The sequence below is a fragment of the Schistocerca cancellata genome, chromosome 9, assembly GCF_023864275.1.
Source record: "Schistocerca cancellata isolate TAMUIC-IGC-003103 chromosome 9, iqSchCanc2.1, whole genome shotgun sequence".
NCBI lineage: Eukaryota > Metazoa > Arthropoda > Insecta > Orthoptera > Acrididae > Schistocerca > Schistocerca cancellata.
In genome coordinates, this window is record NC_064634.1 from 297,072,472 (window position 1) to 297,088,604 (window position 16,133).

Genomic DNA, 16,133 nt, shown 5'->3' on the forward strand with positions numbered 1-16,133 from the left:
GGATAGCAGGGGTCTCCATCCAGGAACGGGAAGTACAGAGATCACTAGCTGGAACGTTTCAATATGTATCCCACTATAGTTTCAGTTACTCTGAGTCGTTGACTTGTACGCTGCCAACGCTGCAGTTTATCCCTAGGCGGATATGTAGCACACGCGAGAACCTGAAAAACAATGCATGCTATCTGCGCCACGGGGATCGGGGCCCAGGAAGTGGCGGCGTGCAGGGCGAACCATGTTCTGCACGGATTCCTCGCTCCAGGAAGACCGCATGCCAATATAAAGCGCTCTGTGCAGCAAACAAGCTGTTACTGTCCTTCACCAACAGCACGAGCGCAGAAGCCATGAGCCACCTCGGACTGTTTGCCGTAGCAGCGGTAGCTCTTCTTTCGGTGAGACTAATTCGCTAATGTTCTTGCCATTAACGCTTGCATTTTGTTCTGGAAACTTTCTAGAAACATGACCGATAATTTCGGAACGTGAATGTGAAACCATCTTTGAATGCTAACTAACTTTAAATTTTCTTTATGGGTGGCTACCGAAACCAGATTCTTTTTCTGTTATTTTCCGCTCAATGGGGACACGTTTTCATAAGCGACTGTGAAAGCTGTTAGTTTTAAACTATCAAAAATTGTAATAATTATTATTAGCCTAATGAAAGACGTACAGAAAAATTGTAAAGCTCCATCTCTGACAATATTATCGTTTACCTATACTTTTTCTCTAAAATTGCAAATGGAATCTAGAAAACTTTTATTATCGTTATCATAAAATATGATATAAAGCCGTACAACCAGTACTTTGAAAACACTTATTCCGACATGTCAGTATTCAAACATTTTCTGGAACCACATTTTCTCGGACATGTCAGTATTCTGATAGAGAACAAAAAACTGAAATTAATCATTCTTCCTATAAATCCTAGTATCTGACTGTGAATTTTAAAATATTGTCTAATATCTCCTAACAGTTATACACCAATGCTCCTGTACGCAACGGACAACTTGCCTTGTCTTGCAGCTGTAACTGCGTGATCAGCAACATGTTAAATAATTCAAAAGAAACGCTGCGATCCATGCAGAGTGCAATGCATGGTTACAACTACCGATGCAACTACTAGTATGTCTTTTATATAGAATCTGAACGATCAGAAGTGGTTTGGTCAACAAGCCCTAAGCGGTGTAAAAAGAAAAAAACAGGACATAAAATCCCGTCTTAGGCTTGCGATCATTTTTATGTTAATAATTGGCAACCAATGCTGTACAATCGCAATAAAGTCATGAGATGTTCAGTTGACTCTTCTATTAGAACATGTTACGCGTTTCGGGATTACACCCATCTTCAGACATCTGTTACAAAAAAGTAGAAAACATAAGTGAACAGCACACTCAACACGTCTCAACGTTACAGAAAATGAGATCGGGTCATATGAGTTACGTACCACAAACTTCAACTCCTTCCTAATCAACCAGGCGTACTGCCTTGACAACTCAAAGAAAGTGTCCAATAACATACGACTATAACTGCGACACAAGCAGTCTTGAAGCAGAGCGTATACTGAGGCTAAACAAGTCAACTAGCCGCGAAGCGCCCTCGGTAGGGGGTGCTGCATGGTCATATGCTCCATGCGTTACATGTAATTTAATAATAGTATACTCAGCATATAACGTCTAACAGGGTGTAATGTAAAAATTTTGGAGTTTTTAAAAATTAAAAAGAAAATCCTTTAGTGTTAAGGTGTACGGAAGTACCATTCCGGTTGCTAGTCGTAATTACGCATTGTCCCCTACCCTACACTCCTCGGAATATGGGACCTCATTATCTCACTCAGACAGTGTGAACTTTACAAATTTTTACGCAAATCGGAGAATACGTTCACAAGGCAAATTTATAATTTTATATTGTTCGTCTCTCGTTATCAATCAACGATAACCTCTATAAATAGCGCCTTGCTACAACAGTATCCTTGCCTCTATTAGAATTTTATCTTAATAAACTAATTCGTTAATCTCAACCTTTCAGAATTAAATGGAATAACTTTTCATTTATAATTAATCACTTTGCAATAAAACATAAACTTGTTTTCCCTATTTAAATAATTATTAATTATCTTTCTTTCCGTTGCAAGTTATTACCTGAAAAAATTCTATTCCTTCTCTTCTTTTTCTTTGAACTTTGCTTGTGCCAGTATCCCAGTCTTTTTAGTTTATTCACCTTTGGATTTACTTTATTCCGTAAAGATATATTCAAGATATTAGTCTGCTTTCAAATAAGCCTTTGATTATTTTTTCTTGTAATAATTTATGGATAAAGGACATGTCAGGTACTGATTTTTTCAGTTTAAAATCGTTTTCTTTATTTCCTTCAATTAATTCATTTACAGGTACAAGTCAGCGCCTTATTTTATTGGTGCTGGTTCTCTATTCAAAACCCCACTAAGCGAAAACATAACTTTAAAAAAATTAAAAAACAATAAACGTGAGTGTCACAGCCAATTTTCAGCTATATGAACTTCAAATAATCAGGCAAACCTCATTCACTGGAGTTGACTTATGTGACCCACTGATATTTAAAATCCAAAACACAACACTCGATGATCTCTTTCAGAGAGAATTAGCGTGTTCTCTAATAAATGGTTCTTGATATGTCGTTTAGGGACAAGGGGGAAAGCCATAAAATTCTCAATAAACTTCCGACTGTTTCTCCGTAAATAACTATTACGTACGACGACCGTTCTCTTTAATGTAGACTACACATTCAGCGCATCCAACGAGATTTCCGGAATTTAATATATTACGGTGAAGTCACACAATAAATCCAACCAAATACTGCTAGGTCACTATTCCTCAGTACTTGCGTACACCTATACTATCACAGTAACAAAATGCAAGGCTACTATCTCTTAGTGCGTGCTTCAATCCTCAACCACAAAATAACTAAACGTATTCGCGTGAACACGTCTCTTCTGGTACACCATCCAACAGAAAATCTCACAAAAATATTGAAACCCGGTTCTCCTACCATTGTGTAGCTATTAAGCAGCACAAGGCACTATTAATCACATCTACGTGAAATTAATCACACACTTCAATAAATCAGAGCTTTTCCCTATACCTGGCGTGTCTACCAAAATCGGCGAAATAATCATTGTATACACAAGCCGAAAGTCTTCCCAAAATACCTTTCTTAACGACTTAGAACTGCTTTGAACACATTTGAGTTCTATCTCCATTATATACCAGTTAACGTATCGTGCGTGTGAGCTGATCTCATCACACTCTTGAGATAATCTCTCTTGAGGCTCACTACTTCAGCAATCTACTGGAATTCTAGAAGGACAAACCAAGAACTATTCTCTGTGAACAAAAGAATCACACTAATTCTCTCATTAACAATAAACGTTTCTTCTTAGCAGTCGCCGACAAACGTTCTTACAAGGGGACATCCCCATCGCACCCCCCCTCAGATTTAGTTATAAGTTGGCACAGTAGATAGGCCTTGAAAAACTGAACACAGATCAATCGAGAAAACAGGAAGAAGTTGTGTGGAACTATGAAAAAATTAACAAAATTTACAAACTGAGTAGTCCATGCGCAAGACAGGAAATATTAAGGCCAATCTGAGCTCAGCAGCGCCGTGGTCCCGTGGTTAGTGTGAGCAGGTGCGGAACGAGGGGTTTTTAGTTCAAATATTCCCTCGACTGAATGTTTTACTTTCTTTATTTTCGCAAAGTTATGATCTGTCCGTTCGTTCATTGACGTCTCTGTTCACTGTAATAAGTTTAGTGTCTGTGTTTTGCGACCGCACCGCAAAACCGTGCGATTAGTTGACGAAAGGACGTGCCTCTCCAATGGGAACCGAAAACATTTGATCGCAAGGTCATAGGTCAACCGATTCCTCCACAGGAAAACACGTCTGATATATTCTATACGACACTGGTGACAGCATGTGCGTCACATGACAGGAATATGTTGTCGACCCACCTAACTAGTACACTTGGCGAATGGGTAAAAAGATTCTTCTACCTTGCCCGATTTAGGTTTTCTTGTGGATGTGATAATCACTCCCAAAAAAGTGGTGAAAACATAAGAGTTTGTCACATAAACTGAAAATAAAAAGTTAAGTTTTTCACTCGAGGTAAGACTTGAACCAAGGACCTCTCGTCCCCCAACTGGTCACGTTAACCGCGGGACCACGGGACCACGGCGCTGCTGAGCTCATTCTGCCCTTAATATTGCATATCTTGCGCATGGACTACTCAGTTTGTATATTTTGCTTATTTTTTCATAGTTCCACACAACTTATCCCTGTTTTCTCGATCGATCTGTGTTCAATTTTTCAAGGCCTATCCACTGTGCCAACTTATAACTAAATCTGAGGGAGGTGCGATGGGAAGGTTCCCTTGTTAGTGGCCAGCTGCCCCGTAGTTGTTATTTTTGCCGCACGCCGCGATTCAACAGTTGGCTGAGCATTGCAAACCCGCTGACTTGACAGGACGCAGCTTTTCTCGACCGTCAGGAGTTACATATCTGCAATATTTCAACACAAAAATATAACAAAACTATATAAACAACTTGACAAACTCTCTATTCTTGTAGCACATAAAAATCGATAGTATTGTGCATTTAAACCAGAGACCCAGAAACGACGGAGAGGCTTTGTCCCGCCGTAACCCTCAGTAGTTCACAACTCCACAACAGGCCACAGCAGTCCACCCACCCCACCGCCGCTCCACACCGAACGCAGGGTTATTGTGCGTTTCGGCCCCCAGTCGACCCCACACCCCTCCCGGGAGCATCTCATACCAGACGGGTGTAACCCTAAATGTTTGCGTGGTAGAGTCAGTATGGTGTACGCTTACGTGGATCATGATGTTTGGTTTTTGGGGTACTCAACTGCGCGGTTGTCAGCGCCCTTACAGATTCCCAACTTTGCTCAGTCCAATCTCTCCACTTTCATGAATGATGATGAAATGATGAGGACAACACAAACACCCAGTCATCTGGAGGCAGATGAAAATCTCTGACCACACTGGGAATCGAACCCGGTACCCTGTGCTCGGGAAGCGACAACGCGACCGCGAGACCACAAGCTTAAGATGAGCATATGTGCAGACAGTGTCTGCGCAGCAATCGCTGACATAGCGCACCTGAGGTGGAATAAGGGGAACCAGCCCGCATTCGCCGAGGCAGATGGAAAACTGCCTTAAAAACCATCTACAGGCTGGCCGGCACACCGGACCTTGACACTAATCCACCAGGCGGATTCGTGCCAGGGACCGGCACGCCTTCCCATTCGGGAAGCAGCGGGCTAGACCGCGTGGCAAAATCCATAGTAAGTTGAGGTGATACAAACAAGTCATGCACATTTTTTTGTGCTGAAGACGGTTTGACGCATTACATAGTACAGCCTGTAGTGGAGGCTCTCTACAGACTCACCCCTATTTATGTATGAAACTATATTTTTAAATCGTGTACAGTACTACACAATGCAATTCGAAAATTTCCCAACAGAATTAAATAATGAGAAACAACTACTCTTTTTTTTTTTTTTTTTTGACTCCTGACGTCTGGGGATGTCTTACAAACAGGCAGTAGCTAGTCTTAAAACTGTTACTTGAAATTCCGGTTAACTTCATGTAGTAGAGTTTTGGGGATGTGGATGCTAAGAGGTACAGCTCCTATAGCCTACTAGAAGGCTCTGGTTGTGGAACCTAGGAGTGTCCTACCAATCTTCACATCATTTTCTCGTTCTGATGTTAACAACGGTGGGGAATCAAGTGAGCAGCTGAATCATCAGTCCCTGTTTATCTCCATTATGTATCTTTAATTGACGTTTAATATTAATGTTTTGATAGCAGGACAGATACTTTCTTGTTTCTGGATTTGACAATTCAGTACACTGTAGGAAAGATATGCTATTTTTTTAAATGTATCTCTATAGTGCACCAAAATACAGTAACATATGCATCACCATCTAGCTCGAGTTTCGCGAATGATAGAGGAAATAAAGGCATGAAATATGTGCTACTACCTTCAATTGTTAATCATTTCTTTGTTTTCTGGCGGTGTTTCCGGTATAAAGTGCATTATCGGCAAATTTCTTTTCGTGACTGTATTGTGCATACTTCTTGCGAGTTTTATTTTCTTGTGGATAACTGCCGCAGATGGTGAGTCAGTAAAAAGCATAATGTGAAGTAACATGTTTAGCCGACGACATCACAGTTTCCAATACATTATCACAACAAACTGCACTAAAACAGACGTGTGTCGGAGAGATTTTGAATGTATGTGTATCGCTTAAACAGCATATTGTCGTAATACTAAAGTATGAGTATAAATACAAGAAGTGCCTATTACATCATGTTAACTTAGCAACTTAAATCTACATCTACATCTACATTTATACTCCGCAACCCACCCAACGGTGAGTGGCGGAGGGCACTTTACGTGCCACTGTCATTACCTCCCTTTCCTGTTCCAGTCGCGTATGGTTCGCGGGAAGAACGACTGCCGGAAAGCCTCCGTGCGCGCTCGAATCTCTCTAATTTTACATTCGTGATCTCCTCGGGAGTTATAAGTAGGGGGAAGCAATATACTCGATACCTCATCCAGAAACGCACCCTCTCGAAACCTGGGGAGCAAGCTACACCGTGATGCAGAGCGCCTCTCTTGCAGAGTCTGCCACTTGAGTTTGCTAAACATCTCCGTAACGCTATCACGGTTACCAAATAACCCTGTGACGAAACGGATCTTCTCTAACTCCTCCGTCAACCCGATCTGGTACGGATCCCACAATGATGAGCAATACTCAAGTATAGGTCGAACGAGTGTTTTGGCAGCCACCTCCTTTGTTGATGGACTACATTTTCTAAGGACTCTCCCAATGAATCTCAACCTGGTACCCGCCTTACCAACAATTAATTTTATATGATCATTCCACTTCAAATCGTTCCGCACACATACTCCCAGATATTTTACAGAATTAACTGCTACCAGTGTTTGTTCCGCTATCATATAATCATACAATAAAGGATCCTTCTTTCTATGTATTCGCAATACATTACATTTGTCTATGTTAAGGGTTAGTTGCCACTCCCTGCACCAAGTGCACACTCCCCTGTGGCACGCCAGAGGTTACTTTAACGTCTGTAGATGTCTCTCCGTTGATAACAACATGCTGTGTTCTGTTTGCTAAAAACTCTTCAATCCAGCCACACAGCTGGTCTAATATTCCTCAGGTTCTTACTTTGTTTATCAGGCGACAGTGAGGAACTGTATCGAACGCCTTCCGGAAGTCAAGGAAAATAGCATCTACCTGGGAGCCTGTATGTAATATTTTCTGGGTCTCATGAACAAATAAAGCGAGTTGGGTCTCACACGATCGCTGTTTCCGGAATCCATGTTGATTCCTACAGAGTAGATTCTGGATTTCCAAAAACGACATGTTACTCGAGCAAAAAACATGTTGTAAAATTCTACAACAAATCGACGTCAGAGATATAGGTCTATAGTTTTGCGCACCTGATCGACGACCCCTCTTGAAGACTGGGACTACCTGTGCTCTTTTCCAATCATTTGAAACCTTCCGTTCCTCTAGAGACTTGCGGTACACGGCTGTTAGAAGGGGGGCAAGTTCTTTCGTGTATTCTGTGTAGAATCGAATTGGTATCCCGTCAGGTCCAGTGGACTTTCCTCTGTTGAGTGATTCCAGTTGCTTTTCTATTCCTTGGACACTTATTTCGATGTCAGCCATTTTTTCGTTTGTGCGAGGATTTAGAGAAGGAACTGCAGTGCGGTCTTCCTCTGTGAAACAGCTTTGGAAAAAGGTGTTTAGTATTTCAGCTTTACGCGTGTCATCCTCTGTTTCAATGCCATCATCATCTCGGAGTGTCTGGATATGCTGTTTCGAGCCACTTACTGATTTAACGTAAGGCCAGAACTTCCTAGGATTTTCTGTCAAGTCGGTACATAGAATTTTACTTTCGAATTCACTGAACGCTTCACGCATAGCCCTCCTTACGCTAACTTTGACATCGTTTAGCTTCTGTTTGTCTGAGAGGTTTTGGCTGCGTTTACACTTGGAGTGGAGCTCTCTTTGCTTTCGCAGTAGTTTCCTAACTTTGTTGTTGAACCACGGTGGGTTTTTCCCGTCCCTCACAGTTTAACTCGGCACGTACCTGTCTAAAACGCATTTTACGATTGCTTTGAACTTTTTCCATAAACACTCAACATTGTCAGTGTCGGAACAGAAATTTTCGTTTTGATCTGTTAGGTAGTCTGAAATCTGCCTTCTATTACTCTTGCTAAACATATAAACCTTCCTCCCTTTTTTTTATATTCCTATTAACTTCCATATTCAGGGATGCTGCAACGGCCTTATGATCACTGATTCCCTGTTCTGCACTTACAGAGTCGAAAAGTTCGGGTCTGTTTGTAATCAGTAGGTCCAAGATGTTATCTCCACGAGTCGGTTCTCTGTTTAATTTTCGGATAATATGGCGACTCCTTGGGTTGCTTCTGTTAGCCAACCATAGCATAGAAACCGTTACTGGAACATCATGCTTCATTGCAGACTGAATATACATGAGAAATGATGAATGTCTCTATTTCAATATTTGGTTATTCGTATTAATACTTTCATATTACGAAAACAGGCGTCCTCAGTGATCCACCAGATAAAACATGCTATGCCGATTCTGGCTCGCCTAGTCAAAAGGATTTAATTTGTTTACACTTGTGATATAAGTCAAGCACACTTCTCTGTGATGTCATCATTATGAAGTCACAATCCACACCTGTTTTTCAGTGATATCATCAGATGTCAGATGATGGGAAATTTAAAAATTAATGATGGAGGATAATAGTGAATTTAAAACTTATACATGGCGGATGGAAGTAAATTAAAAAAATACAATAGGACGCTACCAGAAATTTTTTTACAATCAGTTACAGTGTAGTGAGGCTGTCAATATAGACATGTTGACATTTTTTTCCAAAAAAGTTCAGATATACATCGGCGATATTTTTTCCCCTGTTGTATCGATATCAAAAAGGCAATATCGAGCGCCAATATTTTTGTTTTATATTTTTTCACAATATTTGGTAAATATTTGAAGATGTTCTTTCGAAGTTGTAGTAGAACACAATTTTACTTTCACTGCTTGAAGAAGTTTTACTACTCTTTGAGCTTCCATCATGTCCAATCTTTTCTTCTGACTGTATGAAGCAAGTAGACGTGGCACAAAAGAAGAAGTCAGATTGCACTGAGGCTTGGCGGCATGAATGTAATAACAAGATTTCCGATGTGAAGAAATACCACACCAGCTGTCTAAAAAAATAATTTTTAAGTGTGCTATTTCTTCACATCGACATTCTTCAAAAACATTTGCTGAAAATGGTGAAGAAATACAAAACTGGTGTTTGTGGCGGGCAAAGATATGTAAGTGGAAATGCTGGTGTAATCGATGCTCGTTGGTACCAACAGAAACTGCAGCGTTAACTACCTCATGCAGTGATGCTATAACTGCGAGGTCGTTGCGTTTGCAGAACTGCAAAAACAGGGAAGTCGACATGAAGTGTTTTGGACAAATCGATAGGTGACGAAACTTAACGAAGGACCCATCAGACTACTTTTATTGAACCACTTACATGTAGTTACCATTCTTAGCAAGGTGGTTATTACCAAGCATGAACATGCATAATTTTCTTTTCAATTCTTGCTGTAACGCGGATAGGCAGGCTGCTAGCTTGTTAATGTACAGAATATCTAATAAAAAAATCAGTACTTAAAAATACAGCTCTACAGCCAGCAGTGCATTTACAATGGGCAGCCGAAATTTTATAGGCAAGTATGTTGATAGTTTCTCGATACTTTTTCGATATATCAAGAGCAAATAATGATATTTTTTTTAAATATCGAGATGGATTCCCGATATTCACTATACATTTTTTGCCAAACTCTCCATTTCAGAACTATACACAGTAATTTCCCACAGAATCATTTATCGAAAAAAATTCTAAAGCACACACACACATACACACACACACACAAAAGACATCCAACCTTCTTCATCTGAATTAGCAGCGTTTACAAAAGTATTCGTTTATACATTAAAAAATTACATGGGTCTCTCTCTCTCTCTCTCTCTCTCTCTCTCTCTCTCTCTCTCTCTCACACACACACACACACACACACATACAAGCGTCAGAATTCTGTGCTATGTTCAGAAGTATTGTCTCTAACAGTATTTCCAATGTCAAAAAATAAATAGGTAAGCACTTAATATTCTGTCTCATCAGAAAATTTTATCTCTTTGCATAGTATATTAGGGATGGAGGAGTTTGTGGAGAAAAATTAGACAAAAGTGTTCTATACATAAATTTCCTTATAAAAAGATTGCATTCCGAAGAAAAAGTAATGTCTGTTCCTGCACTTTCAGCTGCCCACTTTCAATGTCAGTCAAACATTACAGTAATTCCATGCTAGGGTATTAACTTTATCTTGCAGTACAAAACATTTGTCATGTTCTGCTGATAATGCTAAATCGTCAACCAGAGGAAACTACATGACATTTGGGTGAAATAGCATATTGCCCAGTAGCTGCTGACTGGTATTACGCAAATTGTAGGGACTACCATTACTGTGAATGGTGACCTTCGTTACCCCAATAGTATTCATCATGCACTTGGGGTAATGTTAGCCACCATGATTGGGACAATGGTAGTTCCTGCCATGGCCACCTTGCATTTTTTTTTTTAATGTTTACCACCATTTGCCATCTTTATTTTTGTAATTTCCTTGCAACTACCATTTTTTAATTTTTAATATTACCACTATTTTTAAATTTCCTGCCGTCTTGGAGATGTCATACGCTCAAGATCATTGAAGACATCAGTGTTCTTGTGATGGGCATGTTATTACCTTCACGATCATGTGATGTCCATGAAGGTAAAATCAGGTCAGAATTCTCATAGCATTCCTACTACAACATCTCGAAAACTTATGATTTCTAGTAAATTTGTTACACTAAAGTATCCAAGAGAGCCCTAGAACAACCATTTTGTCTAATGAAATGTTGCAACCCTCCCTGATATAGAAACTAAGAGCCGTGTTTGCCTTAAAGTATTAACAGCTGTAGTAGCATGTATAAAATTATTTCAGTGAATGTAAGCCCCCCCCCCCCCCCCAAGCACCAAAAAAGGCAAAGTCGATTTCATTTGCCGCAAAAGTTTTGAACAGATGTACTAGTATGTATGTTTTGACACTTTGTTGCTGAAATCTGCCTTTGTTTACTGCCGACAAGTATAAAAGTTTACTGACATTTCGTCTTCTTTTTTTCATTTCAGGTAGCCGTTCACAGTGATGCAGCAAGTGTAAGTAACAATAGCTTGACAGTCGCAAAGCAAATCACCCAGTGATATAAACAAAATAGAAACAGAATCCTCAATAAATTAACTTAAAATCCATGACTTAAACAAAATCTGTGTTATACACAGAGAGACGTTCCGACTACTGTACCAATTTTATGCAAGAATTAGAACATGATTTTGTCTAATCTAAATTAATAATAAAACTGTAAAACTGACGTGCTTGTCTGTTTGAACACGCTTCTCCTAAGCTACCGGACGAATTTTCACAGGGCTTCACAGATAACTTCAGCATACCTTGGGGCACTGTACAGACTTTAGCTTACAAAAATCGGATCACAGAAAAATTTCGTGATTTAAAGTTTTACCAAAAGTTTCTTGTCTGCCCGTTTGAACATGTTAGCCTTCAAAATTACTAGACGAATTTTCATGGGATTTTCGAATGTAACTTGAGGACAGCCTGGGACACCATATAGGCTTTATTTCATCACAACCGCATAATGGAAAAAAAAAATGTATCCATACACATAAAAATGTATGTATGTACATATGTTACACATCATCCAAAACCCAGAACCAATTTCAACCAATCTTGGTAACATATACTTACAGTCTGAATAGAACTGCTATGGAGGTAATAACCACCTACCTATCCAAGGGATGGGCGTGAAAATGAAGTGTAGGCCATAACACGTGAATACTCAGTTTTTATTCTTCCAGTATTTGACTTGCATCACATTCTATACATAAACACACTACAAGCTTTATGAAATTTTTTCTCGCTGACAACCCCGACAAAATGATGAAAGGAAAACAGTGTATCGCTTAATACAGATTCACTGCTCATTTTCGCATCAGGCATGGCATTTCAATTTATTGTTTCTTTACTACAACTGTAGGCCTATTCGTAACACATCTTGCAGACAGTGTTCACATATACCACTGAAAGTACCTCCAAAATCATATCATTGTGCAACTCATAGATCAAGATATATAATGTCATATTACTAAACCAATGAACCAATTTCGATGAAATTTGGTAAGGATACAGCTTGAACCCTGAGTAGGCTGCTTTAGACAGTGTGTAATACAAGTTACTTATTGATTTAGAAAATACACTCCTGGAAATTGAAATAAGAACACCGTGAATTCATTGTCCCAGGAAGGGGAAACTTTATTGACACATTCCTGGGGTCAGATACATCACATGATCACACTGACAGAACCACAGGCACATAGACACAGGCAACAGAGCATGCACAATGTCGGCACTAGTACAGTGTATATCCACCTTTCGCAGCAATGCAGGCTGCTATTCTCCCATGGAGACGATCGTAGAGATGCTGGATGTAGTCCTGTGGAACGGCTTGCCATGCCATTTCCACCTGGCGCCTCAGTTGGACCAGCGTTCGTGCTGGACGTGCAGACCGATAGAGACTACGCTTCATCCAGTCCCAAACATGCTCAATGGGGGACAGATCCGGAGATCTTGCTGGCCAGGGTAGTTGACTTACACCTTCTAGAGCACGTTGGGTGGCACGGGATACATGCGGACGTGCATTGTCCTGTTGGAACAGCAAGTTCCCTTGCCGGTCTAGGAATGGTAGAACGATGGGTTCGATGACGGTTTGGATGTACCGTGCACTATTCAGTGTCCCCTCGACGATCACCAGTGGTGTACGGCCAGTGTAGGAGATCGCTCCCCACACCATGATGCCGGGTGTTGGCCCTGTGTGCCTCGGTCGTATGCAGTCCTGATTGTGGCGCTCACCTGCACGGCGCCAAACACGCATACGACCATCATTGGCACCAAGGCAGAAGCGACTCTCATCGCTGAAGACGACACGTCTCCATTCGTCCCTCCATTCACGCTTGTTGCGACACCACTGGAGGCGGGCTGCACGATGTTGGGGCGTGAGCGGAAGACGGCCTAATGGTGTGCGGGACCGTAGCCCAGCTTCATGGAGACGGTTGCAAATGGTCCTCGCCGATACCCCAGGAGCAACAGTGTCCCTAATTTGCTGGGAAGTGGCGGTGCGGTCCCCTACGGCACTGCGTAGGATCCTACGGTCTTGGCGTGCATCCGTGCGTCGCTGCGGTCCGGTCCCCGGTCGACGGGCACGTGCACCTTCCGCTGACCACTGGCGACAACATCGATGTACTGTGGAGACCTCATGCCCCACGTGTTGAGCAATTTGGCGGTACGTCCACCCGGCCTCCCGCATGCCCACTATACGCCCTCGCTCAAAGTCCGTCAACTGCACATACGGTTCACGTCCACGCTGTCGTGACATGCTACCAGTGTTAAAGACTGCGATGGAGCTCCGTATGCCACGGCAAACTGGCTGACACTGACGGCGGGGGTGCACAAATGCTGCGCAGCTAGCGCCATTCGACGGCCAACACCGCGGTTCCTGGTGTGTCCGCTGTGCCGTGCGTGTGATCATTGCTTGTACAGCCCTCTCGCAGTGTCCGGAGCAAGTATGGTGGGTCTGACACACCGGTGTCAATGTGTTCTTTTTTCCATTTCCAGGAGTGTATAATGTGAATTAGGGAATTATATTTACTCTTTGAAATAGCTATTTACTTTTTCACTTTTGAAATTTATCATATCTGCGAAAATAGTTCTACAAGTTCATATGTACTATGTGATATGATTCAAAGTAAAGTATGCAATGCTTTAACAATATTCAGTGTGTTTGATCCATACTTCCACACTATTTCTTGCATAATGTACACATTGTATAATGTATAGCCACTTCAATAGCAAGATGCATAGATGCGGATGCGCCCAGCTGCCCATGCTCCTCTGCACACACTCCTTGGCAGCACCATTGCGCATGCCTATGCGGTGTGTGATGGGACAGCTTGGGATGGAGAGCAGAGCAGAGAACACATCAGGGGATATCTTAGCCTTGAAGTATGCTACAAGCTGGGATATGCAAATGATTAGCATTTTAGAGAAACTGCACAAAGTAGATAGGAATAACACAACAAACATTCCTTGTATAAGGGAAGATTATGCAGCTATTTTTCCTACTGTACTGTATATACTCAACAAGTAAACTTCCTTTATTTTCTGTCCTTCCTGGTGTTGTAATTTTATTGATGTTAACTGGACTGGATAGTATGTTGAAAGGAGGCTATGAGATCATCAACAAAAGTAAATCATTGGTAATGATTGTAGTTGAGTTAAACCAGATGATGCAGGGGGAATTAGGTTAGAAAATTAACTAAATGTAGAAATGAGTTTTGTTATTTGAGAAGGGAAGTAACTTGCAGTAGGAGAAGTAAGTAGGACATAAATTGCAGACTGGTAATACCAAGAAAACCTTATCTGAAACAGTTAGATTGGATAAGTAGTAAAGAGGTATTGAATGGCTTCGGTGAGGAAAGAAATTTATGGCCCATCTTCACTAAAATAAGGGGTTGGTTGACAGAACACAGTAATGGACGGCTGTAAGAATGTGATATGTCGCATTTCATGATTTTATAGGAAGTGTGTGTGTTCCATGTTTTCATGGACTGAACTCTGGGGAGTGCTGCAGTGGTGACATGGCAGTACATGTTATTCCTCTGCACTCTTGTGGATGATGTCACTAATAGGAAGGGCTAAAGAATCATGCCATAACACAAAACCATTTCAGAATTAGACATGTGCTATTACGAATGTGCTGTACAGAATTAAACAATACACATTAACTAAGATATGTGACACAGCATACTTTAAAGCAGAACATACGGGAATGGTTTGAAAAGTTCTCAGAACGGAAGAGGAAAAAAGTACTGACATCACTGAAACCTTTTTTATTTTTCAATGTAGTCTTGGGCCAACGATGTTCCAGTGCCTTGATCCCATCTCGAAAATGAGTTTCCTCCAGTCCTGCAAAAAGTTGTCAACTCTGGCTATCAATTCTTGAAGTGAATCTTCATCCACCAAGAGAAATTTTCAGTTTTTGGATGAGCTGGAAGTCTGACGTAACCACATCTGGTGAATAAGGCGGGTGTGGCAACAATTCATACCTTAGTTTGTGTAATTTTGCCATGGCAAAAGCACATGTGTGCGGGTGTGCGTCAAGAGTCGCAGCACCCATCTTGCAGATAAGTTTTTCATTTCTAATTCTTCACTTAAAATGTGATATGCTCTTTCAGATGACATCTGGCAAGAATGAGCAATTTCATGCAATTTCAATTGGCAATCCTCCATCACCATTTTGTGCACTTTTGCAATGATTTCTGGAGTAGTGACACATCTTGGCCGACCACTGCACAGATCATCATCTGAGCTATCCCAACCAAATTTAAATTCATTTTTCCACTTGGCAACATTTGAATAGGAATTAGCAGAGTCCTCCAGTGTATTCTGTAAATTGGCATGTATGTCCTTTACTTTCATACCTTTCTTTACAAAGTACTTAACACTGCTCGAATCTCGATTTTTTCCATCTTCACAAATCACTACGCGGGAACAACAGAGCCATGTCACTGCCACAGCTCTCTACAGAGAGCACTGACGTGACACTTGTTTACAGGAAACAGTCCAATGAATATCATGTGAACAACTCGTTGCGCTAGTGCTGACATCTCATGGTGATTCCAAGAACTTTTCAAACCACCCTTGTACAACAGAATAAAATTCTTGTGACTTTGATGGTGTTCTTATTTGTCCATCAACTGAGTAATGTTCAACACAGATAATTACATCAAACTTGCTGTAGCCTTTAACAAAACAGGCCTTTCATCTAATTTCTGCACATTGGAGTGTAA

At 41.0% G+C, this 16,133-nt stretch overlaps 1 protein-coding gene across 1 annotated transcript in view; it reads left to right on the forward strand.

Annotated features, from left to right (window-relative positions):
- The first annotated feature begins 298 nt into the window (after positions 1-298).
- LOC126100330 (uncharacterized) overlaps positions 299-16,133 on the forward strand; it is a 42,766-nt gene continuing 26,931 nt past the window's right edge. Inside the window, exons 1-2 of the mRNA XM_049910943.1 lie at positions 299-389; positions 11,346-11,372. Of these exons, the coding sequence (XP_049766900.1) occupies positions 342-389; positions 11,346-11,372 (75 nt within the window). The 5' untranslated portion in view covers positions 299-341. The remainder of the gene's footprint in view (positions 390-11,345; positions 11,373-16,133) is intronic.